Raw genomic sequence first — 18003 nt, 5'->3', positions numbered from 1 at the left:
CTATCTTTAGAAATCTCACATTGGTACCTTCTTTGCATTTTGTTAAATCGGCTGTGAAAAGTGTTCTTAAAATGAACAACATGTGCTGGGTCATCATCTGAGACTGCTATAATATGAACTACATGGCAGAATGAGGGTAAAACAGAGTAGAGACATATTATTCTCCCCCAAGGAGTTCAGTCAAAATTTAATTAATGCATTATTTTTTTAAACGAGTGTCATCATCATGGAAGCACGTCCTCTGGAATTGTGGCCGAAGCATGAAGGGGCATACGAATGTTTAGCATATCTGGCATGTAAATTCCTTGCAACACCGGCTACAAAAGTGCCATGTGAATGCCTGTTCTCGCTTTCAGGTGACATTGTAAATAAGAAGCCGTCAGCATTATCTCCAGTAGATGTAAACAAACCTGTTTGTCTTAGCGATTGGTTGAATATGAAGTAGGACTGAGTGGACTTGTAGGTTCTAAAGTTTTACATTCTTTTGTTTTTGAGTGCAGGCATGTAACAAAAAAAAAATATATATATATATATATATATACACACACACACACACACACACACACACACACACACATTTGTAATTTGCACTTTCACAATAAAGAGATTGCATTATGGTACTTGTATGAGGTGAATTGAAAAATACTATTTCTTTTGTTTATCATTTTTACAGTGCAAATATTGTAATAAAATAATAATATAAGGTGAGCACTGTACACTTTGTATTCAGTGTTGTAATTTAAATCAATATATTTGTATTCTGTTTAACATGTGATTAAAACTACGATTAATTGTGATTAATTTTTTAAAATTGTGATTAATTATTGAGTTAATCGCATGAGTTAACTGTGATTAACTGACAGCCCTAAAAGTAACCCAATAATAATTATTTCTTAAAATTAAATGACTGTTCAACCAATCCCATGAATTGGAGGGGGGGGGGATGATTTTTGAATACTTGGGTTGGCAATTCTGTTAAAGAGTAAATACATTATGCAAGAATAGGGCTTATACATTTATTTTAATGAGCTGAGCCTTTAAACACAAATAAGAAAGCAACTTTTATACCAAATATCACACAGGTCTAACATATTTTTCACAGTCTCTCAAGTAGTTCAGTTATCACATAACCTACCTCAATCAGCTCATTGCTCCAAATGCTGGCATCCATTTTTAGGCTCCGGACCTTTGAATCTCTGGGCCCTAAAGATCTGTGCTGTCCTTAATAAAAATAAATTAATTAAAAGTATTATTTAATTTCAACTGAGCCTTTTGTGTTAAAAAAAATAACAAAAACATGACTTTAATAAAAACAGTAGTTATTATGCGGATTGTTTTCAACACAGACTGGTCATATGCAAGAATTTTGAAATTTTTAGATAATTACAATACTGTGCAATTCACACTATAATAAAAGCAGCACCCTAAATTATGAAGAGATTGTAAATTCTTTGGAATAGGAATGATGTATTTTCCATGTTATGTAAATACAGGTTGAACCTCTCTAATCCGGCACTCCCTGGTCCAGCAATATACGTGGTCCAGCATAGGGGCCGACTCTGTGGGTGCTCCAGGGCTGGAGCACCCACTGGGAAAAATTAGTGAGTGCAGAGCATCCACTGCCGTCAAGCTCCCCCTTCTGCCCCCCTCCCACCGTGCCTCTCTCATACCAGTGGTCCTGTGCTTACCAACTCCTCTTCCTCCCTCCCAGTTCTTCCGGAGCACCGCAAACAGCTGATTCACGGCGTTCAAGATCCGAGAGGGAGGGGAAGGATGAGGACCTGGTGCCGGTGGCTGGGACCCCGGGCCACAGCAGGGCCCCGGGCGGGGGGTCATGCTGGGCACAAAGCCTGGGGGTGCTCCACTACCCCCCGCACCCTTACTTCCCGTGCCTATGGAGACCCACTGGCACTCTGAATTGACCTCCCGTGGTTCAGCAAATTCTCTGTTTCAGCACCAGTCAGGTCCTGAGGGTGCCGAACTAGAGAGGTTCAACCTGTACTGTTTACCTTTATGCAATTCTTTAAATATTTAATATATCACCGATTTTTTTCTGATACAGGGGACATTTAAAGATTTTTTTTGTTAAACTACTTGGAATTTTTATCCCTCCCCCCCCCACACACACACTTAGTGCAAATGTAAAAATCCTGTTTTACCTGCCATTTTCAAGTAGGTTTCTACTAACATCTCAAAAATATTTCCTTGGTAACCATAAAATATGTACTGAAGTTCTGGAGATAATTTCTGAAATGTTTACTTTGCAATGTCTACTCGTAAGATTTTATTAAAGGAGCACTCAAGAGAAGGCCACTGTAGAGAAACTAAATGAATTCTTTGCATTGGTCTTCACTGCAGAGGATGTAGAGATACACACATCAGAGCTCTTCTTTTTGGCTGACAACTCTGAAGTTCTGTCCCAATTTGATGTGTCAGTAAAGAGGTTTTAGAACAAACTAATAAGGTAAACTGTAATAAGTCACCAGGACTAGATGGTATTCATCCAAGAGTTCTGAAAGAACTCAAATAAGAAATTGCAGAACTATTAACTGTAGTATGTAACCGAATACTGACATCAACCTCTGTACCAGACAACTGAAATAGGCAATTCTTTGGAAATTAGAATTATTTGAGGGAGTCAACAAGCAAGTGGATAAAGGTGATCCAGTCGATATAATATATTCCGATTTTCAGAAATCCTTTGACAAGGTCAAAGGAAAAAATAATCCCAACTACACATAAACAATGATGGGTTCTAAATTAGCTGTTTCCACGCAAGAAAGATATTGAGGTCACTGTGGATAGCTCTCTGAAAACTTCTACTTAGTGAGCAGTAGCAGTGAAAAAGGTTAACAGTATGTTAGGAACTATTAGGAAAGGGATAGAAAATAAGACAGAAAATATAATGCCACTATATAAATCCCTGGTGCATTCACACCATGAAAACTGTGTCCAGTTCTGGTCGCTGCATCTCGCTTTCATACGAGGCGAGACTAAAATGATTAGGGCTGTTCAGTTTAGAAAAGAGACTATTAAGGGGGGGATATAATGGAGTTCAGTAAAGTCATAAATGGTGTGGAAAAAAATGAACAGAAATGTTATTTACCCTTTCACACAACCCAAAAACTAGGGGGTCACTAATGAAATTAATAGGAAGCAGGTTTAATACAAACAAGTGGAAGTACATTTTCACACAATGCACAGCTAACCTGTGGAATTCACTGGCATGGAATATTGTAATGGCCAAAAGTATAACTGGTTCAAAGAGACAGGTGCATCAGCAGCTATTAGGCAAGATAACCAGGGACACAATATTATGCTCAGGGTGACCCTATACTTCTGGCTACCAGAAGAGGGTGGATCACTCCAAAATTCCCCTGTTCTGTACATTCCCCTGTAGCTCTAGTACAGATCACTGCAGAGACAGGATAGTAGACAAAATGGACCATGGTCAGACCCAGTATGCCAGCTCCTAAGTCCTTATTTATATGGCTACAAGGTTCCCAGTGCCTCTACAGAGACACTAAGGAGGCTGATCGCAATGAATTACTCATTTCAAGGGCACTGAACAACTTAGAGTATTGGACACATTCATACATGGAAGTGGTTTAGAATAATGAAATATATCTATACTTCAATTTAAAAATATCACAAACTTCCATTCATTTCTGTTCCTCAAAACTTTTGCAAGGACATGTTATAAATGGCACATTAAGCAAAACAAAAACAATGCAAGGACATGCACAGGTATGCAAATGACATCCTGGAGAACCACCACAGCCTGTTTTTAATGACTCTACCTGCACATTTCTTACAAACGACAACACAGAGATTGATGGATGCCCAGTCGGGATCTGGAGCTTTACAATCAGCACAGCTCCTGTTTGACTCATTGAACCATATCTTCTCAGCTACTTCATAATCAGAGAGAGTTTCTGCTATCGATTGCTGCAATGCTTCAATCCACTCCTGTTTCTCTCCTTCCGACTCTGCTGTAAAGCTGAAACAATTGACTTTTCTGCATTATTGCTCTTTATTTTAAAGCCCAATTAAACAGGGTCTACAGTTCCTCTTATGCATTTAATCTACAAATGAAATTGCCGTTCAAAAATCTGACGTCCCTAGACATTTAAATATCAAGACAAGATATATTCTTTCATTGTGTTGCTTAATGAAAACTCCCTTAACGTTCCAACATATCATTTCTTTATAAGCTAAATTAATTAAATGCAATAGTAGTTTTTGGCGCACTCAACTTTCGTTCCAGAGTTGCTTACAATCTTTTTACTTAATATAAATCAGATTTAAAACTTGAGTTTAAGCCGCAGTATCACAAATGACTAAGGAAGATATAGCCAAAGGAGCTATTAGTATTTACTAAGCAGTAGAGATGGACTATCCCATAGGTAATAGCTCTAAATAGGATATTCCTTTGCACAGACCATCTAATGTTGTCGGTTTAGTGTAAGTAAAATACTCACTATCTGACCCAGTTAGCCACAGACTGAAGTCATTATCATGACCAATCTACCTGTAGTTCTATGCTGCTAGAAATGAGAATCAGACAGGTCACCAATGAACCTGAAAATTATGCATGCTTTTCAGTCTCCTGTCCCAAGCTTAAGATTCAGAAATCCAAGGAAAGGAATAGGACAAGGAAAATCATTTTTCTATATTACTGCAGTTTCATTTAAAGTGCAATAGTTTACTATGACATTCCATAAAAAGGTTTGTATATCTTTATTAGTATTCATGCTTTTGTTTACAATATCATACATCATGGAACATAATGAACTTGCAACTAGCTTCAATGGAAAGTTCTTAAAAGGGGTGGCATATGATCCTTTTTTAGAATAAATTGATAACTAATTACATGGACAAAGTATTATTTTCGGTACCTATTTTACCTGACATTTTTATTTATTTACTTTAAAGAAAAAGACTTTACAGTGACCTCTCCTTTTTCTTTACCCTTGCTTAGAATGAAACCACACACAGAAACTCAATTCATCCTTATATGATAAAAATAAGAATTTGTAAGGCCTGGGATATCTAGTAGACACTACTTGGAAAGGGATGTAATAGATTAACAAGTCAGCCAAAGAAATAACATCTTAAAACTTTATAAAAACACTGAATCATCCTATTTAAATTACTGCAATTTTTACCAAAAGTGAGTAAGGTTAATTTTAATGTCAAGCAAACATTTCTAGAATTTACTACCAGCACTGAAATTTTTATACATAAACATGTGAACAGCTCTTACCTAAAGCTTTTATAGGGAGTGATTATTTCAAAAGACTGTTTTGCTGTCCTGTCCACTTGTTTTACACTCGCCACATTCATAGGGATTATAGTGATACCAAACCCAGTCTTAAAATCCTAGCAGAAAAAAAAAAAAAAAAAAAAGGAAAAAAATTAAGGTTTCATTCTTCATTAATCAGAAAATTCAAAATGATTAAATCAGCGATTAACAAGCTCTTCTTGACTGCATTGAGAGAGGGCTAAAATACATTAAATAACTTTTTTAATATTACTTTTCTATGTAAGCAATTCCTCTAGTTTCTAGACAGATGTTATTTGATCACAAGTAGGCAAGTAAATGTTCTATGCAAATTAATGCGAGGTAAAGTGGTCTAAGAGAAATCTTGGTTTTAAAACATGATTCACTGGATTAAATCATACTTCAGTTTTTGCTAACCTCGGTTTCTACAGTACAACGCATATAGCTAGATAGCTAGCTAGATAGATAGATATAGTGTTGCATATATATATTAGGCATTTCTAATACTAAGACAATGCTTTCATAATGTTTATAAAATTCTAGTTCTTGAATATTTGACTGGTTTTGCCACTGATCTGTTGAATGAATTTGGGCAAGTCATTTCACCTCTCTGTGCCTCAGTTTCCCAATTTATAAACTGGGGACAGTAATGCTTGCCTTTGAAATAACCTTTGGACAAAATGCTTAATAGTAGTATCTATGGTCTTGTTAGAGATGCTGAACATGGGCTTGCTTCCATTTTTAAAAACAAAATTGAGCAAGAAAATGAAAATTCATAACAATAATAAATTCATATGTTTGTATCATAAATGTTGAGTAATAATTGCATCACAGTAGGAAACAAAGGGCTTAGCACTGTAGACACATAGCAGAGTCCCTACCCCCAAAAAATTTATAATCTTCATTTTAGAGCAGAACCTAAAACAGCATGGAGGCATTGAGACTCTATTTCAATGAAAGTTGATTAATTGATTGTAAGGGGGAAAAAAAACCTGTTTATGATTTCCTGCAAGACTGACACCAAAACAACCCCTTAAAGTTGTTCAATTTAATTTTTTAAAGTATATCAATAACAAAACTGAAGCTACCAAAAACCATTGTGGCAATTAATACTCAAACTAAGAATTTCACTATATGCTCTTAAAACCTGCCAAACTCTTTCTAATGCAAGTTTCTCACCTTTTAGATTTAGCCATTTCCCCTCTCCCTTTACTTTAATTCTATGCCTCTAACATGTTTGCATTTATTTTTCTTCACTTTCAGCCACTTCCTTACATTTTCTTCTAACACAATGACTTTGATCCTGATGTACCTATTCTAGAGAAGACCAAAAGCTCTCTGAGGAACCTGCATAGTGACTAATTCATCCTCTCTGATCAGTTCTATGGGCACAGAATGAGGAGTTTTATCACTTCTGAGCATAGACTTGACAGCATGTTCTACAGCAATGAAGTATTCTTAAAGTCCGACTTCACTGGTGAAATGAACAGAAGCCTGATGCATAAAAGTTAAAAAAAAAAAAAAAAAAAAAAAAACCACCATTGTGTCTGAAAAAAGCAAATATTTAGTTTTGAGCGACAGTGGGCTACGATGGGTTAAGTCACATGGGAAGAACAAGGTAGAAAGATAGCCAACAAGAAACTAAAGGCTATCATTTCTTCACTACTTTACTTTTAAGTAAACTGAATGATTTGTTGCTTATAACAACCCATCAGAAGGCAGAGCTGAGCGAACAAACGGCACCACACCTGAAGAATTGTGCACAATTCTGGTTGCTAAATTGGGAATGGATATTGAGTGATTGGAAGAAGTATGAGAAATAGGATTTCAGAGGACGTAACCTGAGGTCCTGACTGGAGGGTAACTGTGCTTTACTCATACTCCTTACAACTGCCAATGGGGAAGAAAAAAAGAGGGAGTGAGGGGCAGGAGAATGGGGAAGGATTAAGGTGGAAAAGCGGGTGGGGGGTCAATTTATCCCCTCCCCAGCCCTTTTGCATAATTAATTATTTCTCCCCCTTCCTATTAATTTGGCCGCTGTAATTAATATGGCAACAACAGAAGTTTCAAATATGAAGCCAGTCAAAAGGAATCAGAAAGACACAGGGTTCAATTCCCTTCTCCACCACAGACTTCCTATATAACCTTGGACAGGTCACTTAGGCTCAGGTCCTCAAAGGAATTTAGGCACCTAACTTCTGATTCTGCCTCAGTTCTCCAGCCATAAAATGGGGATAATAGCAGTGCCCAACCTCACAGGTTCGTTGTGAGGATAGATACATTAAAGATTGTGAGATGCTCTGATAATTTGTAATTGGGGGACAGCTAAGTAGTATAGATCATAGATAGAGGGAAATAAATATAAATATGAAAGTGACATGATTCTTTTTTTGTTCTTATGCTTTCACCACCTCATAAAAGACACTCTTGCTTAAACAGTAGATATTGTAAAACTTGGGCACTTCACAGCACTAGGAGGAATATCACAGAAGGTCCCTTACCAAAACACTCTTAGATTTATTTATGGTATTTCATTTCACATTAAATACCATGAAACTTTCTTATAAGTGTGAACATTTTCACCTCCTTTCCCATTTATTTGTTTCACCACCTTTTAAGTTTGGTCTTAAAAAATGATTGCAAGCTCTTCAGAGGAAGAACTATCTTATTGTTTATCTGCACAGCATCTAGCAAAGTGGAATACAGGCTGGCTGAGGCCTCTAGACCTTATTTTAATATGAAACTGCAAGGCATCTACAAGTCAAATAAATGACATAAGAAGTCATTTCAAACATTTATCCACTCATGGCCCTCATCCTCCAAACACTTAAATACAGAACAGCCCTACTGAAGACAGCAGAACTATGCTTGTGCATTAAGTTAGCATGTCCATAAAAATTTGCAGAACTGGATTTTAGTAAGAGGGTCTTTAGAAAGCTGCAGCAACTGGGGAGTCAGTAATACCCTTCTTATTCTAATCTGAAAAATATAACATAACACACTATACAGTCAGTTACTCCATGCCTTACTGCTGTAAGACAGCACCCCATCTGGTAACTATAGAGCATTCAGCAGTTGGTATAAACCAAGTTTTGTGAGTGACACATACAGCAGAATCAAGGTTCAGAAATTATAGGCTGTTTTGATTGCAGTATTGTTCTCTCCTTCACTACTGGGAGTTTGAACTGGATGTAGGGAGGGAAGAGAGTGTTCCTCTTAGAAAGATAAATTAATTCATTTTAAGAGCATGAGAGGACAATAGGGCTATTCAAGCACCAGTCAGAATGCACAGACAGCGAAGATCAAGTATCTCCTCTCTGGAATAAGAATTGTTTTACCCCTACAGATTGAAACTCATTGTTCAGGATAGTTTAAACCAGTACATTAGAGTTTCTGAGCAATGGAAGAAGAAGCTTAAGAACATTTAAAATATAGAGGGAAAGCACAGTTTCTTAAATCGGAAAAGTCTATATGATAGATTTGTATTTGGGGGTATATATTTGGAGAATAAAAAAGGGGGATCCTGGACAAGAGCTTTTTTTAAAAGCTGTATATAGGATACACTGGGAGAATAAAAATATTGAAAAATAAATCTCAATTACATGCTCATGACTTTAGGGAAAGGGAGCTATCCATGAAATAAGACAATGGGAACCTATCATATTAACTGTAGTAAGCGGTAATTTTCTTGCAGCAGGAATCATTAGAACATATGATCCCCACTGTCATTGCTACAGAAGTCTGTATAAACACAACCTAGAAAAAAGTCCTTCCCCCCACATCTAAACCAGATGCATCCAGATGGTGCATCCAGAATTCTTTGCACTTACATTCTAACCAAGAATCACAGTGTGTTATAATTGGTTTAGTTTCATAACACCCTTGTAATATATATCTACATCTGTAAACTGGGAATAACAGACAGAGTTTAAGGGTAACATTTACAAATTTAGTAAAGTCAGGACCCTACATCCATATTTAGACATCTAAGATGTCTTATTTTCGAAGCGTTGAACATTCACAGCTCTCAGAAAATAGGCAACCAAGTACCTGGGCCTAAGGTCATGCAAGAAACCTAAAGCATATTTGTGACTAGAGGAAAAGTCTTGTGGCTCCAAGTTAAATATATGTTCTACCCACAAAACCATTCTTCCTCTCAAGAGGAGTACAGTCAGTCATAAACAACCTTACATTTCATTCACTTTTGTTTACCATTTCTCGTCACCAGCTCAGTTCCCCTTCCAGATCAAATTTTGCCTGAGTCCACCAACTCCAGATTTGTGGTTCTTTAAACTCTGCAAGTGGTTTTGTAAGGTTATTTAAAAGTTATAAATAGCTGTGTTCCGGTGTGCTCTACTTTTTTACTGAACATACCGTTATTGCTGTGTGGTGTAGTCTGTTGAAAGACTTATAAGAGACAGTTAAATTGCACAGCAAAAAATCCCCAGAACATGTGCCCTTTATTGCTTCTTTATGATGTATGATGAGAACCACAAACATTTTTTCTAAAGAATCAAACTCTACTTGGTAATTTTTGCATTAGAAATATCAGACCTAAATTCCTACGCTTTTTGCTGGAGGATAAGAGGGATAATGACGACACCACAGAAGACCGAAAACTGAACAGCAGCTTTACTGAGAGAAGAGGGGAATGTTTAGATTGGAGGGTTACAGCAGAATGAGAATAAAAGGACATGTTTTTCGGGTTTTTGTTCTAGCCTGCTTTACTCAAAATCATGACAAAATGGAGCGAGGGGTATTGGGGAGAGAGCATAGCTCTCTGAAAAGATTCAACATCCCTTCCACTGGCAGCGGAAGACTGGGAATGCTGCAGCTCAGGTTTCAGTTTGTTGTGATACTGCTATCCTGATCAAGTTGTTCAATCCTAAAGTCCAGTAAAAACCTGGAATTCAACACTTGATATTTAAAAGGTTAAAAATGCATACTGTATTTAAAAAAATACCAGAGAAAAAAATCTTCAAAGTCTTTTTGACATTGTAAAAGAGCACCAAAGGGTAAAAATAAAACTATTCTCGCGATTGCAGTTCACCTTTTTGACAGTCCTGCAAACCAGTCTAAAATATGGTCTTCTAGACTTGTGAAACTATTCTAGTTCCAATTTTCCTTTCCCAGTAGAGTGTGCGACCTTTAATCTTTTTTAATCAATTCATTGCTTCAAAAGTATGATCTTGCATGTTTCCTTAGATTTACCTTTGCTTTTTGCAGTAGCTCATTTGAGGTTTACTTTATGCAAGTTGTCACAAGGTTTGTGGAATTTACAGCAAGGCTTCCTTCTGAAAACTAAGAAGTCCCTTAGCAATTTAACATGATTTAGATCTTCCTCCCTATATTAGCCCCACATTATTTGATTTTCTAGCAGTCAAATAATTTCAAATAGATTAAAAGCTAGTAGCTGGAGTACCTTCAGATGAGGCAGTTAAAACTCCCTTATTTTTTAGGTAGAGTGTAGTTTAGTATTTTCAGCTGGAGCAGAGCAGTTATTTCCACCATGTAGAGATTGAGAAATTTGTTTCCATATTAATGGAATGAAAGAAAATTAAGATATGTATCACCAGAATTTGAAAAATATAATTGCTCAGTAGTCTAGGAATCACTTTGATTATATTAATTCTTCTCCACAAAGCTATACTGACTTGTCTTCTTTTAAAAGGTATCCTTTGCTTTAGTCTCCCCAGTTGTATTTCATCAGGTTTTCCAAGCCTTTAAGATTTATGCCATTCATATTTCAGCCTAAAATCTTTTAAACCTAGATTTTAATTGAGCACCGAGAGAACACATAGGCACAGTTTCTTATACCCTTTTATTGCTGATGCTTTAGAATGTCAACAAAGCACATGGTGTACGTATAAATACTACACATGCAAAAGGGAAGTTAAAAGAATATTTTCAAGGTTTAAAAGTCAAGCATTCAAAAGTTAGAAAATACCAGAATAAAGGCTACCTGTGCAACCTTAAATCATCCCCACAGTGTGTATGCATTATGATGCCATCTTTAACCACATGATCACATACTCAGTCCCAACCAAAAAAGATCCCACATTTAAAGAACAAAAGGGACCTGCTCTGGGGATGAATCAGGGTTGTGTAGTAAGGGAGATTATTGTTTCCAGGATCCCAGTCATGTGTGTCACTTATTTGTAAAAGGCAACAAAGAGTCCTGTGGCACCTTATAGACTAACAGATGTATTGGAGCATAATCTTTCGTGAGTGAATACCCACTTCGTCAGACACATGGGTATTCACCCATGAAAGCTTATGCTCCAATACATCTGTTAGTCTATAAAGTGTCACAGGACTCTGTTGCTTTTTACAGATACGGACTAACATGGCTACCCCTCTGATACTTATTTTTAAGATGCTACTCAGGTGAATTTCATTAGCTTATTAGCTTACACCCAAGATATTCAACTGTTAACTTCAACCCAGTCTGTCTACTAGAAAAGAGTAATCCAACAAAACCAACATTTAACAAGATCCTGAATCATTGTGGAAACAGACAACTTAATAAAGCAATGTGGGGAAAGTTAGATAATAGCCTCTCTTGGGGAAGCTTGCCTAAAAGCGGGGACGGAAGAAAGCTTGACAGTAAGTCAAGTAAGGATCCATTAACAAACAAACAAACAAACAAATGCATCTATGCTTATCTCTGAAAAGCATTTTAATAGTTGTAGCTTTGATTCTTGGGGGATGAAATGGTGTAGCTCTTGTTTCAGCGTAGTCTAATACCAAGTAAAATAGAAAATATGAGATATAGTCTAATTACCAAGAGCTATAGAAATTTACTATCCCTGCAACCCAAACACACACCACTTTGGGTGGAACAACTGCTTTGCTCAGTTTCCAACAAGTCATCACACTTGGGTATGATAAAATTAAGAAGTGTTATAATAAAGGCCTTCAAGCTATGATGTAGCAATTACAAATCATGCAGTTATTACACGAAGCTGTTTACACAGGTAGCAAAGAGTCTTGACAAAAGCCGATACTGGGAGGAGACAATGCTACATTAGCTTAAGGATGGTCCATTCATTTCTCTTTTGTACATATGCTGTTTAAGTAAGCACTGTATGAAATGCAAATACCCATATAATAAGCAATGTGGTATTCTCTCTCTGAAAGCAATCAGAAGCTATTAGTAAAATATTAAGTTTGGGGGTTAAAGAAAAGTGGTCCTGGGATCGACTGTGATGTTTTCTGGAAAGTCCTGAAGGGACACAATCCTGCCTTGTACTTCATGATGAGTTAGACTGAAGGGGAGGTTGCTAATAATTATACATAGTAGTTGCTAATAACTATAGATAGTAGTTGCCCAAACATTCCAGCCACACTTGCTCTCTACCACTTTTCACTCTCTCTCTGCCAGGCACTAGGAAAGCAAAACAGCCCAAAAACAACAAAGAGTCTGGTGGCACCTTAAAGACTAACAGATTTATTTGGGCATAAGCTTTCGTGAGTAAAAACTTCTTCTTTGAAGAAGTGAGGTTTTTACTCACGAAAGCTTATGCCCAAATAAATCTGTTAGTCTTTAAGGTGCCACCAGACTCTTTGTTGTTTTTGTAGATACAGACTAACACGGCTACCCCCTGATACAAAACAGCCCAACACCATCTGGGTGCCATGAATGAGAGACAGAGCTGTATGTCAAAGGTAGACTGATGGCACCGCAGACCAAACCATTGTAGTATCTCCCCAGTTTTACATAAATGGTGAACGGGGGAGAGGGAGAGACCAGATAGATCCTTGTGGCACCCTGCATGACAGAAACATTGGCGCAGATGAACAATTCCATAATTTGTACAATTACTGTAATTCCCTTCCAGAAGGGCTTTCTCATACCATGTGGCATGTTCTGAATTCAGCAACACATTAGCTAATGGGCATGAGCAACTGTGATCATATTATGCCTGTCCTGTGTTCTTTCCATTTGGCTGCCTGTAAAGCTATGAAATGGTATTAAGATGATCAGCTAGTTAAACAAAAAAAATATATAAAAAGGCTTTAACAGAGAAAGCCCAGGATATATTCAAGACATTCAACATTTGGTTCAGCCCAAAGGGTGTTCACTCTGACACCATCCACTGTTTAAGAAAACTTGTCATCATGCATCAGGTCACAGATAGTGTTAACACAGGTCTTATGATGTGGAACTTGCTCCCATTTAACATCCTTCTCAGCTCCTCACTCCCCACTTTAAATATTTTCCCCCCAAAGAGTGATTTTATTATGACCTCTCTTCAACACTTAACTAATATCTGGAAATTCATTTATTGTCTCTGCCTTTAGTTTTACCTTATATTAGGGCTCTCCCATCTATTTCTTGATTATCTATTTTAATGTCACTTATAGCATTCATCTTGTAGTGTTCAGCATCCTGGACTCCTTGGTGTGCAAGGGAATTTACAAATATCATTATTACTATTAAAATTTCAAGTAGCCATCTGGACTTCTGGAGAACAGAAGCTAAGATAAATATATATGCAAAATTCTAGGTTCTATCAAGCCCGTTTTCTTGAGACCAGTTTTAAAAGGTATCGAGCTCTATCATGATTTCCTAAGTTCTCATACGTGTGTAGTCATGTTTTGTTGCTGAAGTTTTAAAGGATTTTTATTATGCCTGCCTTGCTCAAGCAAAACTGCTAGAGAAGTCAGTGAAAGCTTTGAATAAGGATCTTAAGTGCCTCGGGTACATCTACACTGAGAAAAACAAACAAACAAAACAAAAACACCCGCAGCAACTAGTCTAAGAACCTGGGTCAACTGACTCAGGCTCATGGGACTTATGCTACCGAGCTAAATATAGCAGACCAGACAATCCTGCTTGGGCTGGAGCCTGGACTCTAAAACTCAGCAATGGGGTGGGTTTCAGAGTCCAGTTCCCAGCCCAAGCAGGAATGTTTACTCCACTATATTTAGCGCCACAGCCCAAGTCCCATGAGCCTGAGTCAGTTGACGCAGTCTCTGAGACTACTCGCCAACACTTTGTTTTGTTCCATGTAGACGTACCCTAAGAGATCTGGATTGTGGATCATGCAAAGCTAGTGCCCTTCCTCTCTAGAACTCCTTCAATTGCAGTTGTTGGATGTAATGCAAGACTCAGTGATAGGCCCAAAGGAAGGTAGAGTTCCTGCTTCCACAATAAATTATTGAATTGTTAAACCAATAAGCCAAAAGCTATTTGTACAAAAAATATTCACCCCAGTGAGCTGGAATTTTGTTTAGAAAGCACTGTGCTTTTACTCATTTCTTAAAGGCAGAGAGAGAAGTTTCAAAAATTTTAGTACCCATTTTCTACACATAAAAGTAATTTATAGTCAAATCATTTTTTTCTTCTGCTTTGGCAGGAAGAAAATGTACTGGTTTCATAGTTCACAAATAAAAACTGCATCTTTTTTCCTTCAATAAACGGACTGGCAACACTTCTCAATTGAGTGGATTTCCCACGTTTTATTTATCTCCAAATAGTCTATGAGATTCCAAATATTTGCAAAGTAGGCATAAAAATAAGTAACAGGACTGAGTTTAAACTTTTCTTTTCAACAACATCACATCTACATACATCTTTTTATTTACTTACTTTTAATGGTAAGTACTACCCAAATAGGATTAAATATAAAAATATATATTTTCATGGAAGTGTGTAGGTCATCAACAAACAAGCCTTATTATAGAAGTGCACTAGTGATTGTTTAGTTAAGAATTGGGTCTGGGATACCCCATTTGACAGGTCTTTAAAACCTCTCCAAATAAAAAAAAAAAAGAAGCAGACCTGTTGTAAGAATCAAAAAGTGAAAAGATGCACTTTAGATGGAGTTTTTGAACGTAGTTCGATGAAAGTACGGCATGCCCACAGGGGTCAAAAAAAAAAACACTGGGAGCAGGGGGGAATTATTGCTGAGATGGTGGTGGTTTGAGTCTTATTTTTTTTTTCAAAACTATGTTTCCAACTGGCATAAATCCACTAGCATATCACATCTTCCATGCGATTTCAGAAAGCCTTGCTAACTGCAGGTGCTTTTGAAATCTCATTTACTAATGGAATGTATTTTGTGTGTGCACCTCTTTCAGCAAAGAGGGTAATTAACCAAAACTAGCAATGCTGATTTCAGGGTCCTAAATCTATGCTGCAGAAGAATAGTCATCTTTTTTGTATCCTTGTGTTTTTATGCCACAGACAATTGCCTCAAATGTAATGACCATCACTGGTCCCCTCTGAAATATATGATGGAAATTATGTCTGCCTATATTTTAATATCCTCATCAAATCATAAAATATAGCAAATTACCTTCCATTTTTAGGTGTATTTGCCTACTTCGATTTTATTTCCTGTTGTATAGCAAGCAGAAATGGTGCACAGAGTTCCTCTTCAAAAAGAGAGGAAGACTGTTCAGGTAAGTATACTCTGTAAGGTTGAAGACAAATCAAACACTATTCTGTGCCACAATGAATACGTTAAAAACAAGTCAGAGACAATGGGAAGGTGAAAACTAGCTTTGACAATCAACACAACTTCCTTGACAGTTAAATGAGATAACAGAAGTTTCCTCCCTTTTCAAAAAAATATTTCTTTTAAATACTTCAGACTTGTTGCTGTGACTCTTCACCAGCACTAAATTAATTTCCAGACCAGAGATAAAGTTTCCGCACATTTTAGTTCAGCGTCACAGACAGAGGAAGTACTGAAAAACTAAGGACTTTCAAGGAGGAAAATGATATTCCCCGGTTACTGGCTAATTTGCTTTCTATGCTTTGATTAAGACAGCACAAATACTGGGTTCCTTTGCTTTACTCACTGACATGATGACAACAAAACACTACACATAAACTTCCCAATCTCTACCTCTCCCTCTTTGACTTCTCCAGTTTGAATCCCTCTGATCTCAAAGGTATTGCTACATATAAACTATTATTTTGTCAAAGCCTGAGACTGGAAAGCCTGGCAGAGTGGGAATCTTTACCAAGCCAACAGGAAGGGAGTTAGGAAAACTAATAAGAACATAAGAATGGCCATACTGGGTCAGACCAATGGTCCATCTAGTCCTGTAGCCTGTCTTCCAACATACCAGGTGCTTCAGAGTTCTTCAGAATTCTTGGGTGAATACCATCTGGTCCTGAGGATTTTTACTATTTAATTTATCAATTTGTTCCAAAACCACCTCTAATGACCTCTCAATTTGGGACAGTTCCTCAGATTTGTCACCTAAAAAGAATGGCTCAGGTTTGGGAATCTCCCTCATATCCTCAGCCGTGAAGACTGATGCAAAGAATTCATTTAGTTTATCCTCAATGGCCTTCTCCTCCTTGAATGCTCCTTTAGCAGTGGCCTCACTGACTGTTTAGCAGGATTCCTGCTTCTGATATACTTAAAAAAAAAATTGCTGTTACTTTTTGAGTCTTTGGCTAGTTGCTCTTCAAATTCTTTTTCTGGCCTGTCTAATTATACTTTTACACTTGACTTGCGAGAGTTTATTTTTTCTAATTTTCCTCTCTAGAATTTAAATTTTTAAGAATGCCTTTTTGCCTCTAACCAGTTATTTTACTTTGTTGATTAGCCACGGAGCCATTCTCTTCCTGCAGTTCTCTGACATCTCAATTGTTAACAACACACCTCCAAACTCCAATTCTCTCTCCTTCCACACTGTTTGCCAGAAGCAGGTGAAGGGTATATTAGGTTCCTGACAGGGCCTTAATTGCAACAGGTGCTCCAATTAACCTGTAGTAATCCTCCCTAATCTACAGGGAACCATGCCTTAATTAGCCTAGCCCTAGGACTTATATATCTCCCCTCGACCACTCTTCCACTGCTCCCTGGCCCTGCTGTATCACACACCTTAATATTTATTAACGTGGGTAGGTAAACAATTTTAATGCACTTGACATTGTTCTGAAAATATATCATTCAGTATTTGTGCCAAGATAGTTCAAGGTACTTTACACAACAGTGTGATTTAATAAACTAATAGTCTACAATGCCAAGTTGCTGTCAGCAACAGCCAAATTATAAAGTCTTCTGTTTTGATTTAGAGACAAATGGTGGCATCACCCTGATATCTCTGGATACCAAACAGAATGACTTAAACAAAGCAATAACTCTCCTGCATGTCATGGTTAGGTACTATACAAAAGATTATTATCATAACCTCCTTTAGGACTTGGGGTACAACAGATCACCATGTTAGACAGACAAGCTAGACCAAAACTGTGAAGGTTTTATAGATCAAACAGATCACCTTAAAGAGATTATCTTGCAAGTGGTGATGCTGAGCCACAATTAGAGTTATATGACTGGGTATTCAGAATCCCAGCAACAGCATTTTGTAGCAACTGGTGGGGAGAGCTTATCAAAAGTGTTACAATGATGTTAGAGAACTGGACAGAGATTCTTCAGTATCAGGAAGACCTGACAGATGCAGTCTGTAAACACAATCCTACAAAACTCCATTCAGGCTGCATTGTGCATACAGGAACTATGTAGAGCCTCAAGCCTTCACAATCAGAAGGGCAAGAAGTTAATACAGAAATAACCCTAATAGGCCTTGTGCTAATTTTTAAGTAAATCTCCATGCACTAGTATCTATAAATCAATAGATGACAGAACTGTACAACTAAAACACCGGAATAGCTAGAACCAAAGAGTTATGCAGAACTGTGATGTGATAACAATTTCTGTTTTTGTGGCAAAGATGCACTCTATTAACCT

At 37.2% G+C, this 18003-nt stretch overlaps 1 protein-coding gene across 3 annotated transcripts in view; it reads right to left on the bottom strand.

Moving 5' to 3' along the window:
• The window catches only part of ARAP2 (ArfGAP with RhoGAP domain, ankyrin repeat and PH domain 2), a 205577-nt gene that overhangs the window by 111382 nt on the left and 76192 nt on the right, over positions 1 to 18003 (bottom strand). For all 3 annotated transcript variants that reach the window (XM_024106718.3, XM_065596990.1, XM_005286388.4), the window contains 3 exons: positions 5267 to 5382; positions 3801 to 4000; positions 1136 to 1221 (listed from right to left, as the gene is read on the bottom strand). In XM_024106718.3, coding sequence (XP_023962486.2) covers positions 1136 to 1221; positions 3801 to 4000; positions 5267 to 5382 — 402 coding nt within the window. The remainder of the gene's footprint in view (positions 1 to 1135; positions 1222 to 3800; positions 4001 to 5266; positions 5383 to 18003) is intronic.

Source organism: Chrysemys picta, chromosome 5 (assembly GCF_011386835.1).
Source record: "Chrysemys picta bellii isolate R12L10 chromosome 5, ASM1138683v2, whole genome shotgun sequence".
In the NCBI taxonomy this organism is placed as follows: Eukaryota; Metazoa; Chordata; order Testudines; family Emydidae; genus Chrysemys; species Chrysemys picta.
The sequence above is the reverse complement of the archived record's forward strand: the minus strand, read 5'-3'. Positions and strand labels throughout refer to the sequence as shown.